This window comes from Dermochelys coriacea, chromosome 27, assembly GCF_009764565.3.
Source record: "Dermochelys coriacea isolate rDerCor1 chromosome 27, rDerCor1.pri.v4, whole genome shotgun sequence".
NCBI lineage: Eukaryota > Metazoa > Chordata > Testudines > Dermochelyidae > Dermochelys > Dermochelys coriacea.
In genome coordinates this window covers 14,076,849-14,098,099 of record NC_050094.1, presented here as the reverse complement: position 1 = coordinate 14,098,099, position 21,251 = coordinate 14,076,849, and the positions used below count along the sequence as shown (strand labels likewise).

The 21,251-nt window shown below is 62.1% G+C and overlaps 1 protein-coding gene across 5 annotated transcripts; it reads left to right on the top strand.

Annotated features, from left to right (window-relative positions):
- The first annotated feature begins 4,854 nt into the window (after window positions 1–4,854).
- Window positions 4,855–21,049, top strand: HAP1 (huntingtin associated protein 1). Of its 5 annotated transcripts, none has more exons than XM_038385360.2 (16): window positions 4,912–5,186; window positions 9,392–9,468; window positions 9,756–9,872; window positions 10,264–10,364; window positions 10,881–10,989; window positions 11,336–11,414; window positions 11,682–11,812; window positions 11,962–12,036; window positions 12,274–12,402; window positions 12,760–12,830; window positions 13,116–13,322; window positions 13,951–14,264; window positions 16,304–16,522; window positions 17,159–17,264; window positions 17,387–17,453; window positions 18,922–19,006. In XM_038385360.2, exons 1-15 carry the CDS (start codon window positions 5,039–5,041, stop codon window positions 17,433–17,435), a joined length of 1,932 nt encoding a protein of 643 aa, XP_038241288.1. In that variant the 5' UTR covers window positions 4,912–5,038; the 3' UTR covers window positions 17,436–17,453; window positions 18,922–19,006. The 5 variants fall into 5 exon arrangements, with proteins under 5 accessions (XP_038241289.1, XP_038241286.1, XP_043359443.1 ...); XM_043503509.1 differs by having other exon boundaries at window positions 4,913–5,186; window positions 12,280–12,402; XM_038385358.2 differs by lacking the exon at window positions 17,387–17,453 and having other exon boundaries at window positions 4,871–5,186; window positions 18,922–21,049.
- The last annotated feature ends 202 nt before the right edge of the window (window positions 21,050–21,251 follow it).

Sequence of the window (21,251 nt, the reverse complement as noted above, 5' to 3'; positions counted from 1 at the left end):
CCTGCTAGCCCAGCCCCGGGACCCCCCGCAGCTCCGCCGATGCCCCTCACTCCCGACCCGCAGCTCCTGCTAGCCCAGCTCTGCCGGTGCCCCTCACTCCCGACTTGCAGCCCCTGCTAGCCCAGCTCTGGGTACCCCCCAAGCTTTGAGAATCCCCCAGCCCACAGATCTGCCTGTGCTTCCCAATCCCACAGCCTCCTGCTATCCCAGGCCTGGGCTCCCTGCGCCCCACAGCCCTGCCAAGCCACCCATGGCTGTCCCTCCTTCTAGCCCAGTCCTCCCACCCAGCTCCCCTCCCCGCCTCACTGACCCCCATTCCTCTCCCCCCAGACCTGTGTAGCTGTGGCAATGTCCCCGAGGTGGAGATCATCAGCCTGCTGGGGGAGCAGCTACCCCACTACACCCTGCGAGCCGACACGCTCTTCGGGTACGAACACGACGACTGGCTGCACACGCCCCTGCTGCCCCCCGAGGCGCCAACCCCCCTGACACCCCAGCAGATTGAGGAGACCCTGAAGTACTTCTGTGAGTGCCGTGGGGCACCCTGGGGGTCAGTGAGGGGACGTGGGGGGAGCTGGGTACTGGGGGTCCCATTGGGGGTGCAGGGGGAAGGGGCTAGAGGCACTGAGCCAGGGCAAGGAGCAGGGCTGGGGGGGGGCTAGCTGGTGCCCCTTCCTGGGCCAGCCCCCCCAGGGCTATGGGGCAGCTTCCCTCCCCCCCCCCCCGTGTCCAGGACACGAGCAGAGTGGGAGCTAATTGCAGCTAATTAGGTTGCCTGGGTGCAGTGGGGGGATTTCCAGGCTGCAGCCTCCATCCTCTCTCAGGGACCCCCACACTGCTGGCTGGGATCAGGGGGCTGGTGAGGGGGGGTTTACAGTGAGTGGCTCCTAGGGAGGGGAGAGCAAGGATGGTTTGGAGGAGCCTCTGGGGTGCACCACCAGCTCCCTCTGCCCCCCATTTGGCAGGGGCTGGTGGCCTTTCCCTCCAGGATCAGGCCTCCCCATGGGACCTAGGCCACTTCCAGCTGGTGCCAAAGGTGTCTTGCTCCCCATGGGGCGCCTGGCTGCTGTGCAGGCCCCACAGCCTGCACCCACTCCAGTGCCATTCTAGGTGCAGGTTCCGGGGCCTGGTTCCCCACTTAGTGTCGCCGCCCCATGGGCTGAGCCAGGGGAGCTGGTCTAAGTCACTAGGTGTGTGCTGTCCTCCCCCCGCCACCCGCAGGAGGATCCCCGGCTCTGCTGCCTTCAGGGGGGACCCCCAGCTCCGCAGCCCTCTGGGGGACCCCCAGCTCCACTTCCTGCAGGGGGGCTCCCCGCTCTGCTGCCTTCAGGGGGGACCCCCAGCTCCACTGCCTGTAGGGGGACCCCCAGCTCTGCTGCCTTCAGGGGGGACGCCCAGCTCCACTGCCTGTAGGGGGACCCCCAGCTCTGCCACCTTCAGGGGGGACCCCCAGCTCCACTGTTTGTAGGGGGACCCCCAGCTCTGCTGCCTTCAGGGGGGACCCCCAGCTCCACTGCCTGTAGGGGGACCCCAGCTCTGCTGCCTTCAGGGGGGACCCCCAGCTCCACTGCCTGCAGGTGGACCCCCAGCTCTGCCGCCTTCAGGGGGGACATCCAGCTCCACTGCCTGCAGGTGGACCCCCAGCTCTGCCGCCTTCAGGGGGGACACCCAGCTCCACTGCCTGCAGGTGGACCCCCAGCTCTGCCACCTTCAGGGGGGACCCCCAGCTGCTGGAGTCCTGGAGCAGCCCGCGTGCAGAGGAGCTGGAACCCTGGGACCAGGACGCACATTCACAGAGCCCTTATTCTGGGGGGGGGGGACTTGTGCCCTTTGACCCCTTGGGACTGGCGAAGCTGGGGGGGCCAGAAAGGGAAGCACCATGGGGCCAGGTGGCTCCCCCTCCCTTGGGGCTTTGGGGTCAGAGGTTCGGTGTGGAGCACAGACAGGATTTGCTCTGATTCATTTGTGATTATTGTCCATGTGTTGTGAGAGCAAGAGGGGAGGGGGCAGATTAGAGCGGCAGGGCGGGTCCTGACAGGGAGGGAGTTATGGGGGCAGGGCAGGGACTGTAGATGGGAGAGGGGAGGAGGTCTAGGTGTGGGGTGGGGAGGGCGTATAAATGGGCCACTGAGAACTTAGCCAAATTTGCCCAGTCTCACTGGGCCAGCTCCGGGAAGGGACCTTGGGCAGGTGGCAGCGACCCCTCCCCTCTGGGACACCCCAGACCAAGGGGCATGGCTGCCCGCGTGTCTCTGACTCCCCCACCCAGGTTGGTCCATGTGTGCTGGGGGGGGCATGCTGGCTCCTCTCCTTGATCCCGCGTCCTGGCCTGTTAAGCTGTCATCGGAAGGAGCCCCATGTAATCTGATTGTGGGACCTAAAGCGGGGAGCAAATCCCCGGGTGGGGGATTAGGCAGAGCCGCATCTCCTGCCCTGCTGCAAGGAGCCTCAGCCCAGCTGCCCCTAGCCAGGAACACAAACCCGCTGGGCATCTGGCTGTGGATCTGCCCTGGGGGGCTCCCTGCACCCTGGTGGGGGGAAGGGGTCTGGCTGTTTGGTCTGTGCCCAGCAGGGAGGCTCGCTCGTGGAAAAGGGCTTCACAGACACTGGCTGAACCTAGCAAGTCCTGTGATGCTCTAATGGTTGGAGCAAAGGGGCTGTGAGCCAGGATGCCTGGGTTCTATTCCTGGCTGGGGAAGGGGAGTGGGGGCTAGGGGTGGGCTAGAAGCCCTAGGTGCTCTCGGTGGCCAAGTCACTTTGCTAGGTTGCCTTGTGCCTTGGTTTCTCTTGGGTTCAGAGCATTAATTCTTGAAGTGGCAGGAGTCTGCCAAAGAACAGCTGGGGGCGAAGGGCAGGAATCAATCCAGCATCGTCGCTGGGTGTGTTCCTAGGGCCCGTTTCCCTGAACTGAGAATGAGGAGGAGGGAACGCTGGCAGGGTTGGGGGGGGGTCTGTGTGACCGGCTCTGGGCTGGGCACTGACCCATTGTTCATTGTCCCACAGGGATTTGCTTGCATCTGCCAGTCAGATCTGCCCCAGGGGACCCTCCTGTTGTACTTGCGTCCCCCCTGCCCGTGAAGGTTCCCCCGTGCACCGGCAAATGCTCGTCCATTATTAAAGCACCAGCATAAATTATTCAAGCCTTCCCCTGCATGGGCCTCCTAGCTACTTCACCCCACTGTGTTTATGGCAGAGCTGGCAAGGGAGCCAGACCAGTCGCAGCTGCCAGCCAGCCAGGGGACGTAGGGCACCGTGGGCACGGACAGAGAGCGGCCTGGGTCCTGCATATGGGACTCTCCGTGCCGGCTGGAGAAGCCCCCCTACGGGGCTCTCAACTCCCCAGCCATGAGCATTGTGGCGAGCAGACCCCAGATCCCGCGCCAGAAGACAGCACCTCCCTCAGCACCAAGGGGCGTCTCAGAAGGAAGGAAATTCCCACCCAGAAAACTTGGTTCTGCTTGAGCTGGGGCTCGGAGCCAAGGGCTCGTTTGTAGCATCGCTGCTCTGGGCCCGGCGCTCGTGAGACCGGCCGGGATTCAAAGCAATGCTGCTGAGAAGAACCTGAGTGGTGGGAAATCTGGGACTTGTCTGGGCTGGGTCACAGGACCGCCCCCCCCAGGAAAACACACCCCGCGCGTGTACACCCCACATTCGGGGAAAGATCGGAGCTCCTCCCATTGCCTCTTGGCATGAGCCAGAGGCTGAAACCCTCTCCTGCTACCCTCCCCATGTGGCCCCTGCTACCCTCAGCCCACCACCCACCATGGACTAGAGACCCCCAACCCACCGCCCTTCATGGGGAGAGATCCCTAGGCACCAAGTACAGGCTGGAGACTGGCATTTTCCACGTACACCCTGAATCCACAGGCCCCCAGATCCCCCCAGCACCTCCTGCCCTCACAGGCTTTCCCATCCCTCCTCCTGGATGCAGGTTTGGGCAGGTGGGGAGCGGAGCTGACGCGGCAGGCGGGCTGTGAATCAGCCCCGAGCGCCCCAGTTCATTAGCTGCACTCGTGGCAGGGATGGGGGGGCTGCTGTCATGCAGCCCCAGGTGGCGAGGGGCCGAGGGGGACAGGAGCGGGCTGACGGGCAGCAGGACTGTCTGTCCCACAGGGCCACATTTCCCCCCTTCAGCCTCCAGCCATCAGATTTTGCCGGTGTCGTGCTGAACCAATAGCTTGGGGCCCTGCATCTGCACAAGGATCCACCTGCAGGGTCCGGCCCAGGAGTCCCCCTCCTCTCACTGGGGATCTGGGCTCAGAGAATACTATTGATTAGACACCCCTGAGCACTGGGGAACGATCCAGGAAGCAGGACGCCCCCGGTCCCTCCTATGGGCCAGAAGAGGGGTCAGGTCAGGGTCAGATTTTCAAACGCTCCGGCTGATACCTCAATCTGCGGAGCCCTCCCAGCTGGGGACCCTTCGCACCGTGGCCTTGGGGAGGGCAGCCCCTGTCCCCTCGGCCTGGCTCCCAGCACTGGCCTCCGGGGCCTGGCTCTGCAGCAGGGGCTTCTCAGTCTGCAGGTGCGTGTGGGGCCAGCCCCAGCCTCGCCCGCTGCAGGGGGGCGGCTCTGAGCCAGGTGCCCCTGCAGAAGGATGCAGTTCCAGAGCAACGGGCTTCTGTCAGAGCCGATCCATTCTGCAGGGAAGCGGGGGGAGCTCCTACTGACCCCCCCATAGCCACTCCCACAGATGGAGGCTTAACCCCAGCACTGCCCCCCGCCCCCATGAGCCCTTTATCCCCAGCATGGCCTGTGCCTCTCTAAGCAGGGCACCCTCGCTTTCCAAGGAGATGGTCTAGTCTGTGCCGCTCTCCTCTGTCCCCCCCCCCGCCTGCTTGAATGGGATGTGCCCAGCCAGGTGCAGAGACAAGAGAGACCCTATAAATAGAGGTCGCAGCGGTGGGGACCCATCACCAGGAGTGAGAGCAGGGGAGGGAGCTGGGCTGGCTGGACGGACGGACACCCTGCCCCCCCGGCTGCTGGAGCCCGGCAGAGCCGCATCTTCCCTTTGTCCTGGGAGCTGGGGCTTGGCTGCATGTTTCCCCCTGAGCTGTGTGAGGTGGGGGGGCTTCGTGGGCCCCAGGCCATGGAGTTCTGGAGCAGCCCCGCAGCCTACGAGGAGGTGCATGGGAACGCAGCTCTGGCCGGCCCCACGGATCTGATCGCTAACGAGCTGGAGGAAGGTGAGCGCCGGGATGAGCTCTGGTGCGGGGGGTGCATTGACCCTGTTTGCTCTGAGCGCTGACCTTCATTCAGAGCCCCTGAGTGCTCCTGACCTACTGTGTATATAACCCCCCCTCACTTGGCTAAGGTTAAATCCCCCAGGGGCTGTGCCGTGTGTTCTGCCCCAGCCGGGGTGGCTGTAGTTTGCTCCTCTGGCATGGCGGGGCCTGCCTGGGCATTGGTGCTGGGGTGGATGCTCGGTTGTGCTGCATGGATGGCTTGTCTGATACCTGGTTTTCGCCCGCTGTCGGTTGGCGGTGGCCCTGGCATGCCTGGCCCCATAGGTATTGTGTGTTCGTGGGGTGGCTGCCTGCGGCTGAGTGAGCTGCCCCCTGAGCCAGCCCTGCCACGGTTGGCTTCCAGCCCCTACCCGGAGGGAAGGGCCCTGGTGGCTCTGCTGTGCTATGCCGGAGCCCCTTGGGGTAGGGTGCCCCCATCACTCTCCCCTTGTGGGGCAGCTTCCTGGCCCGGAGCAGTCTGTTGCAGAGCAGGTGCTGCAGGCATGGGGTGGGTCTGAGAGCCCCTTGGCTGCCCTGGGTGTCTGCCTGCCCCAGGCAGGGGGCAGGAGCCTGCTTGAGTTCGGTTGTGGCCTTATCTTCTGGTAGGGGAGGGCAGCAAATGGGGTCCCCATGGCCTGGCTGCTGGTTCCCCAAAGGTTTGGGCTGGCGGCAGTGCCCCCTGCGTCTGTTCAGGGCTGCTGGCTGCAGGGGTGGGCGCTGTGTTGTCTGGGGCAAGGTGTGTGTGGCACCGACTGGTCCTAGAGAGTAGCAGGGGCTGCGGGCTCCCCTCCTGCAGAAAGCCCTCCGGGGAGCGCCAGGTTTTCCTGGACCCCTCTCTGGCAGGGCTGGGGGCTCCTTCCCGGGGCTGGCATTGGCAGCCAGATGGAAATGTTGAGGGGGATGAGGGAGGCACCCACGTTCCCATTCCAGCCACCCAGCAGGGAGGCTGGCATCACATGGGGCCTTCCAGCTGCGGCCCCAGTCCCCCCCGGCTCACTGCAGGGTGGCTGTTGGGGGGGGGGAGGGGGAGATGGGCCATGCGGCTGGAAGGCCCATGGGTGCTCAGAGGCTCTGGGGGCGGGAGGCCCAATGTGCTGTCAGGATGGTGCAGCGGATACAGAGCTCTGAGCTGGTGCCCTAGACCCTTGGCTGGGGGGCTATGGTGGTGTCCCAGTACCCCTGAGAGGGAAGATTCTTTCCCCCAAGAGCGCAGGACCAGAGGCTCCTTGGGGGTGGGGGTTGGCTAAGAGCTGGAGGAGCAGTGCGGGGCTGCGGGGGGGGGCAGGGCACAGCCAGGGGATGGGGCTCGGTGTCCGTCTCTCTGCATCCCCAAGCCTGATGGTTTTCTCTCAACAAACAATGGCTGCCAAGCAAATCTACCTCCAGGGCTGGGTTCTATGGGGCCCCCACTGCTGGGGCAGGCACCCACCCCATGCCTGGCCCATTCCCGATCTAATGGGGGGGGGGGCGGGGTCTGTATCTTGCCGCACGGCCTGCAGACCCCAGCAGCCGCCCGGTGGCCTGTCACTCACTCGCGCCTTAACGAAGCTCATGCTCTAATTATTTCCAATTATGGTTCAGCAGCCTGACGAGGTGCTGGGGGGGTCCCCTGCAGAGACCGAGGGCCTGATGGGGGGAGGGGGCTGACCTCTTGGATCCTGCCCACGCCCGCCATGCGGACGTGCCAGTCTGCACGCGGGCTTGGTGCTGGGAGCAGGGCGCAGCGCCCAAGAGGACGGGGGTGCCGGGGGGGGGGATTAGCCAGGTTGTTGACAAGACAGCAGCTGGGCGGAACGGGACAGACTGTTCCCAGGACCGGCGGGGCTGGGCATCGCCATGGCAATGCGCCGCCAGTACGTCACTGCTGACCAGGGCAATGTAATGGGATTTGTGGGATCTCTGAGCTTCTCCTGCTAACCCACTTTAGAGGCACCCTGGGCCCCGTGTCAGCCGGGCTTACTGCTCTTGGTGGGGAGATCACTCACTGATCCTCTCGCTCAACCCAGGCAGAGAGTCCCTGCTCAACAGGTGGGGAAACTGAGGCACACAGCTGGGATGCTTTGTGCCCACTGTCTGCTTGGCGAGTCAGTGATAATGTTGCAAGTGGAACCCAGGAGTCCTGGCTCCCAGTGCCCCTCCTGTAACCACTAGACCCCACGCCCCTTGGCGGAGCTCCTCCTGTTTCTCTAGCTCGTCCCTGAGGTAGGAGCCCAAAGTGCGCCCTGGCAGGTTTTCCTGGCGTGGTCAGTAAAGTCAGAGCCCTGGCCTCACGGCCATGGTGCAGGCCCCGTCTGCTTCCCTTCCTCCCTGGGGTGTCTCAGCTGTGCCCAGCCTCACTGCTGCTGCTTAAGAAGGGCCCGAGGGCACGTTGGTGCCGCTTGGTGTCCGCATGGCAGGCAGCTGGCTGTTGCTCAGGCCCAGGGAGATGTGGGCAGGTTGCCTATCTCCCGAACTCCATGCGAGGGCTGGGAGACCCCCACCACGGCTGACACTGGAACAGAACAGGGGGAGGCGTTTGCTGGGGAACAGGTCTGTGCCCCGTGTGGCTGAGGGGAGACTGTGGGGCCTGCTCCCTGCCTCAGTTACCCTTTGGCCTCTGCTTCAGCCCCTCTGTGAGCCTGGCGCTCCCTCGTGAGCTGAGACCCTCTGGAGGCCAAGCAGTGGGAGCCTTGTGAGCAGCTGGACGTGTAGAGTCCTGCCTGGTGGTCCTGGCTTGCCTGGCAGAGCAGGCCGGATGAGAGCCCATGGGGCTGGCACATACCCACGAGCATCCCTCTCCAGCTGCAGGGGCCCTTTGGGGTGGGGGAGCTGGGCTGTGGGCTGGGAACTGGCCATCTGTGTCCATTGCACCCATCCCACTTGCCCTGAGGGGAGACGGGCAACGGAGCTGAACTTGGCCCTGCAGGAGCAGGGCTGGGACCTGCCAAAGCTCATTGCACTAGTGAGCTGAGCCAGGTTGGAACCCGGGTGAAGTCTCCTGGCTGCCCCTGTTCACAGCTCCGGGGGGAAACGCGGGCGACTGATCTCCTGGGGGAGGTGGGAGATGGATTGGAAGTGACGTGGCCTGGCAAGCCTGGTAGTGCTATCAATAGAGGCTGGTGGAGTCGAGCAGTTTCTGGCCTGGCCCTGTGCCGGGATCTCGCTTCCAATCCTGTCTCCATGGCCTGGATTTTTCCATTCCCTCTGTCCCCACTGATCTCGGTCTGAGCAGTGTCCCGCAGAGGCGTGTGGCTGATGGGGAAAGGGGCTGAGCGCAGCATTTGGATATTGTGTGAGTGGGGGGAGAACATTATGGGGGGGCTGGGAGGTCCTGTTTAACTTTGGGCTTTGCTGAGGCCTTGGCAGGTGGCTCCTGCCATGACCCCTCTGCTCACTGCCTGCCTGTCGGGGACCCATCTCCTTGCCCCCTGGAGTCAGCGGCCCCAGGGTGTGAGGGGTTAGATCCTTGTACAAGGATCTGTCTGAATCTGCCACAGTGGTTCCCAGTAGCCACATCTAAAGTCTATTCCCTGCCAAGCTCTTGGCCTCGATGCTGCCTTGTAGCAGTGAGTTCCACAGGCAAACAGTGCATTGCACAAATAATGCGCTCCCTCTCTTCAGTTACAAATATGCTCTGTCTAAGGCACTTGTCTGGGCCCCGTTCCCATGGTGTCTGAGCACAGCACAATCTTTGTTGCATTTATCCTCGCAGCCCCTACCCTGGCAGGCAGGGCACCGGGCCATTATCCCCATTGGACAGATGGGGAACTGAGGCACAGAGAGGTTAAATATCTGGACCAAGGTGTCACAGGACTCTATGGCAGAGCAGGTCCCCCAGTCAGTGCTCTAACTACTGCACCACCCTGCCTCCTGTCAGCTCCACTGAACACCCCCTGCTTCTAGTGCGCTGTAGGTGAGCGCTGGCTTCCCTTTCCTTTTCCAGAATGCACCCCAGGGATCAACTTCCTGCCTCTCTGGGCACTCCTGCTCGTGCACATCCTGTCCTACAGCTGTAGTTTGCAGTAGTGGGGCAGCTGATGGCTTCACCCCAGAGGTGGCCGCATTTCAGTGGCAGGTAAAGCGACCCGCCAGGGGAGCCAGGAGGCTTGGCGATCCTGGGATGAAGAGGGCTGGTGGAGCTGATGTGACAGAGCAGGGAACCAACCCTCTCTCTTGCTCTTTCACAGTCCTCTGTTCTGAGCGGGTCGGCAGGATCACAAAGACCTACCATGATCTTGATGCGGTGACCAACCTGCTGGAGGAGGTAGGTGGAGCTGCTTCCCCCTCCTTGCCTGAGGCTTCTGCTCCTCCCCAGAGGTGGTGGCAAACTCACAGTGCGCTGCTGTCAGAAATGCCACAAGAGGCTCCTGGCTTGGGATAAGAGGGCCCTGGGCATGGGGCAGCAGTTCTGGGAAAGTAGGCTGGAGACTGGTCAAATCTGGGTGGGGAGGAAGGAAGTGTGTAAGGGGGCAGGGTAAGATGGAGACGGGCCAATCTGGGGTGTGCTGGGGTGCCTGCCCCAGTTGACAGCAGCCTGTCTCCCCCCTGCAGAAGGAACGGGACCTGGAGCTCGCAGCCCGGATCGGGCAGTCCCTGCTGAAGCAGAACCGGAGCCTGACAGAGCACAATGAGCTCCTGGAGGAGCAGCTGGAGCTGGCCAAGGAGGAGGTAAAGGCCCCCCCATGGGCTCAGGTGGGACGCAGGGCCCTGGCACCTGCTGAGCCCCCATGGCTCTATGTACTGGCCATTGAGCCAACTCCCCCTGCGAGCCTGTCCCAGCCATGCCCCCACATGGGCGAGAGGCGCTAGGCCCCTGGGGCCCATCCCATCTGCAGTGCCTGCAGTGAGGGGGCAACTGTCTGTGATGGGCAGGCCCCTGCACTGAGCCCCTCTAAACTCCATGTATTGGTACTGCCCTGGGCTGAAGTCAGGCTGATGACCTGGCCTGGCTGGTGACCTGGCCCAGCTGCTTCCCCCATGTGAGTGGGAGCCCTCTGGGGACCCTGCCCAGCCTGCCTCACCCCCGGTTGTGCCTGGTTTCCCCTCTTGTCCCCCCCAGATTGCCCAGCTGCGGCACGAAGTCTCCATGCGGGATGACCTGCTCCATCTCTACACCAACACCGTGGAGGACAGTGAGCCGGCCACAGCCACTGCCTCGCCGTGAGTGACCCGGCGGGCTCTGCTCCCATCGCTGGGGGGAGACTCTGCCCTCAGCTGGCTCGTGCCTTGCTCGCTCCACAGAGCTGCATCCTGCTCGGGCCAGAGCTGGGCCCCTGGATTTGGTGACTGAGCATTAAAGCCTCCAGTCCTGGAGCCGCCCTCAGCTGGGACCTGCTCTCTGAGGGGAAGCTCCTGGGACCAGGGCGGCTCTGCCCCCTTCTCCCCTCAAGTGGCAGCAGGGAGGCGGGTGCAGGAAGGGCTTTGGGTCCCTTTTTCTCCTGCCTGGTGGATGGGGCTGGCCTGTCTCTGGGTGGCGCTGGGGGTTTATGGGCCCCTCTCTCCAGGAGGCCCAGGGGAAGCTGCATCCTCCCAGGGGCGGGAGTTGTGGAGGCGTACGGGCTGCCTCCCTGCCCAGCGGCGATGCTGTGGGAGGGGCTGGGTGGCTGCTCCCTGCCCCAGTGGCAGAGGGTGCTGGGTGCCCAGGCTGTGGCTGCTCACAGCCCCTCTGCCCGCCAGGCTGCGACGGATCGAGTCCTCGCTGTCCCTGCAGCAGTGCGTCCAGTATGACACCCTGCAGCAGAAACTCAGGGGCTTGGAGGAGGAGAACCAGAAGCTGCGCTTGGAGGTGAGCTGGGGGGGCCTACTCTGTGCCAGGCTGGGCTGGCGAGGGGGGCATGGTGGGTGGCTGTGGCTCATAGGAACAGGCAGCCAGTGACCTGGTGGGTTGGGGGATTCTTGGCCTGAGGGAGCTCTCTGTCCCAGCCGCTCTCCCTGCCCACCCCGGCTGGCCGCTAGGGGCCCCTTTGCTCCTGCCCTGGCACTGGGAGCGAGCAGGGGACTGTTCCCGATCAAAAGCCCTGCAGAGTCGGGCCGTGTTGTGGAGCCGTCGTGGGGGTGTGGGTGGGGGGTCTGGTCACCCTGTGGTTAATGCTCCTTCTCTCTCTCTCTCTCTCTCTCTCTCTCTCTCCTAGGCCACCAGCATTGCCTCGGAAACCTGCCAGTACGAGGACCAGGAGCACCAGCTGATGCTGGACTGCGTGGAACAGTTCTGTATGTCGGCTCCGGGCTCCTCTCCTCCCAAGCCCTGCCCAGGCCTGTCCTGTGGGGGGACAGGGGGCTCTGTGGGGAGGGGGCTGCAGTGGCCTCCCTTTGGGGGCCAGTCCCTGCATGGCAGTGAGCTCTCCCCAGTTCAGATACCAGAGACTGTGGGTGCCAGGCATGGAACCCAGGTCTCCATGGGGCATGGTTGGGCTGGGTGGGCACTCCCATGGGCCTGGCTCCCTGCAGGGTAGCTAATCTCCTGCCCCCTTCCTCCAGCTGAAGCCAGCCTGCAGGTGGTTTCTCTCTCCGAGGAGCTGGCCCGCAAGACGGAGGACACGGCCCGGCAGCAGGAGGAGATCAGCCAGCTCCTGGCCCAGATTGTGGACCTACAGCAGAAGTGCCGTACGGTGAGTGCTGGGGCCGGGGAGCGCCCTGCATCTGGCTGGCTGCCAGGGCCTCTCCCTGGAGTGGGGCAGCCCAGCTGGAGCAGCTGGGGAGGTGGGTCAGTGGCAAGGGAGGGGGTGACCACAGCCCTGACCTGCAGTGTCTCCCCCAGTACGGCGCGGAGGTGGAGGAGCTGCAGCAGCATCTGGCTGCGATGAAGGAGGCTCAGCAGAAGCTGCGCACTGAGGTGAGCCCCTGGGGGGGGGTGGCGCTGGGCCCCCAGCGCTCAGCCTCTGCTGCTCCATCCACCAGCCTGATCCCTGGCACCCGCGGGCCCAGACTCGCTCTCTGCTGCAACGCCCTTAGTGACAGGGCAGGGAGTACAGAGCATGGGACGTGGGTGCAGCTGCCCTGCTGAGGGCAGTGGGGTGCCAGGCTCTGCTCCCGAGGCCCTGCCCCTGACCCCCATCCTGTGCCCGGGCAGCTGCAGGACCTGCAGGAGAAATACGCCGAGTGCGAGGGGATGCTGCACGAGGCCCAGGAGGAGATCAAAACCCTGCGCACCCGGAACCTCCCCAACAGCACCCTCAGCCGCTACAGCCTTCTGCCCTTGGTGAGTACAGCCGCGGGGCACCAGGCTGCACCGCAAGGGGGGGGCTCCCAACTTGGGCACTACCGCTGTCCCCACATGTGGGTCCGGCAGTGCTGGGTGCGTTGGAGCTGCTGCCCCAGGGTGAGCCGGGCATCGTGCCACATTCATGAATGGACTGCCCGGGCCCGTTGCACCAGCCGCAGGGGGAAGCCGACATGGCCCTGCTTTGCAGGGAGAGGGAGGGATGCACAAGCTGTGGCAAGCTGAGAGCATCTGTACTGAGCTCCAGGCACTGGTGCCCATGGGGTGCCTGGCTCCAGGCTGCTGGTGTTTCCCCTCACTGGCCCCATTGAGATGCCACGTGCTCTCTGCCTGCAGGACTCGCTGGCCGCAGAGATCAAAGGGATCATGAGGAAAGAAGATGACTGCTCACCCTCCTCAGAGTATAAGTGAGTCTCCCCCCTCGCTGTGGGGCTGGGGCTGTGGGGCAGGGGAGCTGGCTGGCCACCAGGGCGCAGGCTTAGCTGCAACTCATGGGATCCAGTGAGCCTGCTGTGTCCAGGGGTGGAGGCCCTGAGTGGACCCATATAATGAATGGAGGTTGAGGGGGTGTCCCCTGGGTGCAGATGAGGGCTGGGGTGGCCAAACCCCCCCAATGATGCTGTCTGGGGGAGGGGTGGCCGGGCAGGCCCCCAGGGGAGGGGAGCCCGCTGATGGGTGCTGTCCCCTCCCAGGAGCTACAAGCGGGTCTTCGAAACGGTGAAGGTCGTGAACCAGGCAGTCAAAGCCAAGTCGCGTGCAGAGTCACCCCAGAACCTGCCCGGCTCCAAGCCGTCCTCAGCCCTCCCCTCGGCAGGGTGCAGCCGGGTCAGCACGCCCCACACCAGCTATTACGGGTCAGAAAGCGCCAGCCTGGCACTGGAGAACCTGGAGAGCGCCCTGTAAGTGTCTCTGCCCCACACTTGGCAGCTGGGAAGGCAGGTGCCATGCATTGGTGGGCTAGGGTCAGTCTGGGCTTCCACCCCTCCCCCTCCGCAAAAGATCTGTGCTGGGGCGGGACACCAGGGGGCTGCAAACAGCCGCACTCAGCCCATGCCTGATCCCTGCTGGACTCTGCAGAGAGATGCTCTCCTGGGGAGGCTTATGTAGGGTCTCCTTGTTGATCATACTGGTGTGTGAAGTCAGGAGCAGGACCCCCGACGGGGGACTGGAGCAGCATGTCTGGGAACATGGGTGGGTCCGTCCAGCCGTGTCCCAGTGGGATGTAGCGGCGTATGAGATCGGTGCAGGTGGCCCCCTTGGCTGTGGTGCCAGGACCCAACCCAGCAAGGGGCTAATAGAGATGAAGGGTCTATCCCATACATGACAGTGCCCTAGTCCTCTGAGCCAACTTCTCACCCCTGTGGGGCACAGCTCTGGCATGGGTGGTGCCTGGGGGCATGGCATTGGTGCCCCTTCCACTGGGGTGGTGCTCTGGGGCATGGCGTGGCCCTCCTCAGGGAACAACACCCAGCTGCAGGGCTGAGCTTCCAGGGCCCATCCTAACTATCTCCTGCTTCCCTGTGGCAGAGGTGAGGAGAAGCTGCGAGGCACCCCAGGCACCCCGGGCAGGCATGACCTGGAGGCCGCGCTGCAGCGTCTGTCCGCCCGCCAGGAGAGCCATGCCTCTGAGCGCTCCTTCTTCGAGACTGAGCGCGAGCAGAAGCTGAACCAACTGGCCAGGGACGTGGAGAGCTCCAGTGGGTTCCTCACACCCAACGACAGCATCCTGTCCACTGGCACCAACTACTCGGGCAGCTCAGAGCACACCAGGGCATCTGGCTTCTCCTTCGGCTCCCTCTCCTACCTGCCGGACAAGCTGCAGATTGTCAAGCCCCTGGAAGGTGAGTGAGGGGAACAAGCAGGCCTGGGGCACCTCGCACAGAGGGGAGCCACTTGAAGGAGCCGCCTGCGTCAGCCTTAGGAATTAAGTGTTGTATTAATTGAAATGGACTAATTGGACCAACGGTGTTGCATAAGCCAGTCACTGGACAGTGTTAAACAGCTGTGAATGAGATCCGGAGCCCGCAGCCTGCAAAGGAAAAGCACACGGGATCTCTTTCAGGAGAAAAGGCAATACGCCGCGTTTATTGGGAAAACAACAATTAGTGTGCGCGTGCACACAGTCGATGTTTGTTAGTTACCAGTTTAGGGAGGAGCTGGGTTCTATCGGTCGCAACACAATGCTCCAGGGAAGTCTTGGCAGGACAAACCCGAAGTTTTATGGCATGGCACCTTGTTTATATGTGACTTTTTTTTATTTTACTTTTTTTTTAATTGGGACTAATGAGTTTTGCATCATTATGCTGTAATTGTTTGAGTACTTGGTTTGGTTTTTTTAAATTTTTTATTTAAGTTACCCTATGCTGGTTTTGATTACAGATCTTTTGTCCCCATTGATAGGTGCCTGTTTTATTTTTAGAGTCGTTAATTTGCCATTTTCTGACATTTCAATAGGGGTGTGTTGCAATCTCCTGGCACCCTTACGTTTGTCCTCTGTTCCTCCCTAGAATATCTGGTCCAATGATGGCCTTCACACTTATCTTCTAACACGCACATTCATCACTCTCGCACACAACAGAATAGATTTACATAGAACATTTGAACAGGTACATCAAATTGCAATGCAAGAGAAAACAATCACTGCTTTCTTTTACTTATTTTAAAATGCTAAACCTACAACAAAGTGGTGACCCTAAAAGGTCTGTTACTGCCTTGAAATCAGCTCAGACTGATTCTGGCTGATGCATCTCTATCAGTGGCCCATTAGGCCATTTCTTTCTGCTGTCAGAAAGGGGGGCTGGCAGGATATGGTCAAATCCTACGTCTATCCATTGAATACATGCTACATTCTTCTCTATCCTTCATTCTAAATTATACAAAATACAAACATAAAAATCCTCCCACTACAGGAGAAGACAAACCAGTTAAAGCCTCTGATGTGGAAGGGGTCAGTGAGGTGTTCAGTGGAACATTTTTTTGTTCTCTCTCTTTAGCTGGGGAGTTCTAGCAGGAAACCCCCCTAGTGTGGCAGGGTCTCACTGGTTAATGCCTGTCCCGCGGGGAAGGAAGGCAGCAGCGAGGAGCTAGAAAGTCCAACCCTGTTCCATCCCAGGAGGTGTGGGAGCCGGGAGAGCCCTCTAACCTGTCTCAGCTGGAGCCAGGAGACGTGGCAATGTCTCTGCCCAGTCTGCTCAGGGGGTCTCTGCATTAGGATGCAGATGGCCCAGGGTCCCTGGAGAGGGGGTGTGGGTGGGTGGGGTGTAGCAGCTGTAATGGTGATGCTTGCGTCAAGATCCCCTCTGTTCTCTTGTCCCTCTTTGAGGCCCCAAAGAGCATGGGTGGGGGGGAAAACAGCCTGTCCCCTTATTTGTTCCACTCTTAGGCCTAATACCCAGCACCCCAATTTTGAGTCCTTAATTTCCAGTTCCACCATCTTGTTTTTTACCAAGCCCAGTTTCAACACAGTCCTTGAGGTCTGGCCGCAGGCCAGTCTGTCTCCGCAACCCACCCCCCCCCCGCCCGGCCTTTTCCCGTTACCATTCAGCCATTCGGTTACTGTGACCCTTTATGAACTTTCACTCCTCCCAGCTGAGCTCACCATTTGAGTCAGTTTAAGACCCAATTTTCCCACCAGTGTCCCCCCCAGGAACCAGCTGTCGTGACGCTTGGCACTGTGAATGCTGCTGCCCTCTGGGGGCTGGGCAGAGCCGCATCGTCACTGCTGGGGTCTCCTGCATTGCAAACATTCCCCCGCTGCAGGAGGTGGCTTGGAGGGCTAGAGCCATAGCGATGTCTGTCAGCAGCTCTGGGCACTGGGGCCCCTGGCAGCATGGGACGGAGCTAAGGGTTAGAGATCTGCATGGTTGGTGTCTGTCCCCAGGCTCGGTGACGCTCCACCACTGGCAGCAGCTGGCGAAGCCCAATCTGGGTGGGATCCTGGACCCCAGGCCTGGTGTGCTCACCAAAGACTTCCGGCAGCTGGACGTGGACCTGGAGGAGGTCTACAACCTGAACGACCTTGAGGAGGATGATGTGGACCTGAGCGTGTTCCCGGGACTCGCTTCCTCCACGCCTTCCAAAGCCAACGGCTGCTCCAGTGGTGAGGAGGGGCCGGTGGGTGGGTGGGTGGGGTGGGAGGAGGGGAGTTTGAACCTGCCCTGACAGGACCCTGAGCCAGCAGCAGGCAGGTATCTGCCTGGCCCTGCCCGGCTAGCGGGACTCTCCATGCCCCCTGCTGGGGTGCAACAAGGCTGGCGTCCTTTGCTCCAACCCATCCAGGTGCTTCCAGGACCCCTGCCGCAGTCTCTCCTTCCCATGTCTGTCTGCTCGTCCATCTTGTCTCGGTCATCCGTGTGTGGACGCTCTGTGTCTGGCTCTCTCCCCAGTCTCTTGCTGGGCAGCCCAGGGCCTGAGACTCTCTTCCCCAGTCCCTGTGAGGCGCTCCGGCCATCCAGGGAGCTGCTCTCGTTCAGCTTGGTGTGTACAAAGAGGCCCTTGGTCTGCTCAGGAAAAACATCAGCCTTGGTCCTCGAATCTGCCCCCGGCTGGGGTCTCCCTGGGAGCCCTACAGAGCCGGCCAGGGTCTCCCTGCACCCATTCCTGCTGACTCACTGGGGGCCTGTGTCTTGCTGCAGTCAGAGCCCTGGGCCCCCCAGGTTTTGTCTCTGATGCCCAGGTTGGTCTGTCTGTCCATCCCCCTCCCATACATTAACCCCGTGTCTCCTGTCCATGCCAGTGTTCCGCTCCTCCATTAACAACCTCCCCCAGACTCCATCCACATTCACCATCACCACCTGCCACATCCTGCACCCCAGCAAGGAGATCACCATGGTGACCCCCAGGTAAGGTAGCCAGGGCCCCGCCCTCCCATCCCCATCGTCTCCCTGCGAACCAATCATCCCCTCTAACCTGTCTCCTTTTCTCCCCCCGCCCCCCGGGCTGCTCTATTGGCTCCTGGTTCTAGGCAGCGACACTCCTGGGGCAGGCGCCTCCTGCAGCCCCTGACGCTCTGAGAGGGGCTCGGTGCGAATGTAAGAGTCCCCGTATCACTCTGGCAGAGCTGGGCACAGCAGCCCCACAGAGTGCAGGGGGGCATGCGCACTGCAGGAAGGATCCCTCCAGCTGCCTGTCTGGGCAGGATCCTGGGGGCTTACAGAACAGGGAGCAGCTGTTGGGAGGTGACGAGGGGACTCTCGCCAGCTGGCCCCTGCTCTGGGTCTGGACTACGCTGTCCCCTAAGTCTGCCCCCCTGCAGACTGTGAGGTGTGAGGGGGTTACTGCTGGACTGCAGAGGCTGGCCCAGGCTGCTCTTCCCTGTGTGCCCCACTGCATCCCCCACAGCCATGGGGGGTTGGGGGGGATTCGTGCCTGACTTGATTCCCAGCTACACTTGGGGACTGGCAAACCCAGGCATCCCTGTCGTGCCAGTTTCTTGCTAAGAATCCCCGCTCCCTAATGAACCAGGGGGTGGCTGCTCCTGGTGGGCTGACAAGCCTGGCGGAGCTGGGCCCGGCACTGGAGCAAGAGGGAACGGGCAGCTGTTGCCTCCCGTCGGATGAAGGGGTTTCTGTGCAGCCCAGACGCTGCATTAGGAGTCAGATCTCTGCAGAGACCTGGCACTGACATGAATGAGCAATTGGACATCAGGAGCCAGACCCCCCTGGGCTGAGATTCCCAATGTGCCCAGTGCCCTGGCAGTGCCATGCTCCATGTGTGCAGGTCAAGCCCCTCCTGCATGTGGGGGGAGCAGCCTGGGTCCAGCCTCTGCCTCTGGGGAGCATCAACTAACCCACTAACCAGTAGCTGCCTGGGACACAGGATGTGCCATTAACCCACCCTCCCTTTTCTCTCTAGGCCTAAAGAGACTAACGTGGCTGGCACCAGGCGGGAGGTGCTGCCCCTACCCTGGGCAAAGGGGGGGTCTTAAACTCTGTGGGCTCTCAGCACCTTGTGTGACTTGGCTAAGGGGGGGTGTTGGCTGCTGCAGGTTAATGGTAAAGGATTCATTAGGTAAACAAGCTAACTGGACCAGTGCCTGGAAAGAGGAAGCTCCTTGCCCTAGGGCAGAGCTAGGGACTCCAAACAGACCCAGTCGCTCTGCCAGTTCTCTCCCAGGGCTGCACCGGGGGCAAATCCCTTCAGTGCTGGCAATGGGTATTAGCCAGGGCTGCAGGGGAGCTGGCACTGAGTTTGGCTGGGCCAAACTGTTCACACTGTGCTGGGCAGGGAGCCCATGGCACCTGGACAGTCAGGGCTCCTGGGGGCTCAAGATGACTCAAGGTCCCAGAGCAAGTCAGGGACAGAGCCAGGAGTGGAACCCAGGAGTCCAGAGCTCAGCCCAAAGCACAGAGCTTTGGGGGCAGGGGCGTGGGCAGTTGCAGAAGTCAGGGCAATGGGTGGGGGGAAGCTCAGCCCAGAGTGAGACTCCTCTTTCCTAGGCCAGGCTGGGCTTGCCACCTCCTTGTACTGACCAGCTTTCTCCCCTCTCTCCTCCCCCAGTCTTTATAATACAGTCGTGCCCTCTTGTGGACCCTTTGAGAGGCTGAGTGCCACCGGTCCCGTGCCCCAGGCTCCAGAGCCTGGCCCCAGGGCGCTGGGTGCACCTCTCAGACTCATCACACTGCTGCTGGAGCACGGCATCTCTGCCTCAGTGCGAGCGGGCAACACCCTGGCTGCGCTCCGGGTGCCAGAGCCCCCCTCCTGGCTTTCCCCCTTGAGGGAGCAGTGGGACAGCCTGGGGGAAAGGTCTCTGGGCAGCTCAGGCTTGGCTCAGCCTTTCCCAAGGGCTCCCGGGCTGGATGACGGCAGGGCCCCGGGGCCTAGCGGATCCCAGAACACGAGCAACATCTTCAGCTGGAACCTGGTGGAGAAGTTGAAGAGACTCAGGCTGGACAGAGTGGTGGCCAGAGGAGAGGCCTCCTTCTGGGGTGCAGGGGAGGCCAGGCAGCCTGCTGGGCTACCAGCCACCATGCAGCAGTGAGCTGGTTCTTGGGACTCTTGCTAAGGGGAGCTGTGAGCCTCCTGGTTGGGACATGACCCCCTGCAGAGTAACATGGGCCTCCCCATCAGCCCGTCCCCAGAGCCCTTTCCAGCCAGGAACCAGCTGCAGGGGAGAGAGGATCCGTCCAGGTCTTGGCTGCTTGCGGGAGCTGGGCTCTGCTCTGTCTTAATTTATTTCCAAGCACTGTTAGTGGGTCCCCAGGGTGGGGAGGCCCCCCCACAGGTGATGGGGGTGGGGTGACTGTTTTCTGAGTGGCAGAGACAACCAGTGCATCAGCTGCTGCAGTTTAATAGGCACCTTTGCTCTCTGCCACTGACCTGGGAGTAGGGGACATGTCCCCTGGCAGGCTCAGGCTGCCCCAGGGCGAGCCACCCCCCAGGTGCATCAGGTCTCCTATGTGCCCTGTGCCAAGGGGGTGAGGCCAGGGACACTCTGCTGAGCTGGAACTCAGCTCTGGGCTGGGAGGTTGGCTCTGGTCTCTTCAGAGCAGGTGCTTGGACTGGGCCCTTCCCCCAGCACTAGCATGGCTGGGGGAGCACTGAGTGCACGTGGGGGCTGGGGGGCTCCTGGGGCATCCCATCTCACAATGATCCACTGTCCTGTCCTTTTCTTCTCCCCCCAGGATGGCAGCATCTCTGCCTCCACTGCTCCGGGGGCGTCATGTCAGGATCACGAAACTAGGTCTGGAAGCTTGGGGGGCCAAGGGGCAGCAGCTCTCCAGAGGGAAGTTTGCACAACCCCTGCTCCTAGGGGCTCTAGCCACCTCCCCGAGCCCTGAACGTGCCTTCACCCAAAGCTGGTAGGCACAGATGGGAGTGGGGGGTGTCTGCCCCTGGAACCACAGGCAGGGAAGGGGCTCAGGTCTATGGTTTACGTGTAGGTGGTGCTGGTAGCTCCCATGGCTGCCTGATCTCTACCCATGCGCGCACTCTCTTTTAGCCGAACGCAGCGGTGGGGAAGGCTGGGTCCTGCAGCTGTGCCTGTCAAGGGGTGTGGGGGGGCTTAGGACCTAGATGAGGAACAAGCAATATTGTTCCAGCCAGGGAGGGGCCTAGTGACTCTTATGGGCATGCGAGGCCCTCCTCTCCCAACAGCCTGAAAGCCAGGCCCTGGTGGGGAGAGGAAATCTGCTCTCTTGTAGGGGCAAGGTGGGCGGGGGGGTCAATGCAGGGTGTTCTGGGCTGTCCTGTAGGCCCTGCTGTACCTTTAATATTGTACAATAGCAAATGCCCAGCCCTGCCCAAGCAATTCTGGCCTGAGTCCCTGGGACCAGGCTGTACTCGAACCTCTGGGCCGGCAGGGCTGGGCGCTGTGTGATTTCCCATCACCCGGCGGGGCACGGCCCCGGGCCGACCTGTCTTTTTTAAAACATTGAGATTTTTTTTTTTTAAGCAGCTGTTTTGTCTTGTATCAATAAACTAAGCAAGGGAGAGAAGGCCCCGCCCCTCCCCAGCAGGGGGCGGGGCCTGCATGCTGCTGGGGATGTGGCTCTACAGCTGTTCCATGCACATCTGCTGCACCCCAACTCCTGCTGTTTTCAATAAGGCTCTGTACTAGCTGGAGTTCCCCCCCCCCCGACTCCCCCAGCTGTGTCTTTCTGGTGAAATAAACATGATGTAATCAGAAGCGGCTCCAGCCTGGTGTTTGTGGTGCCATCTGAGCAGGCCGGGGGCTTGTGTGGCAACGGATGGGCCTGGCCATGACCGGATCCCAGCAGTGGGGAGGTCTCTGGAGCTGCCCCCATGGGTTCAGCAAAGCAGGGGGAGGTGGGGCACAGGGCGGGGAGGTCAGCTGCATGGGGCAGGAGCCAGGCACATAGGTACCAGCC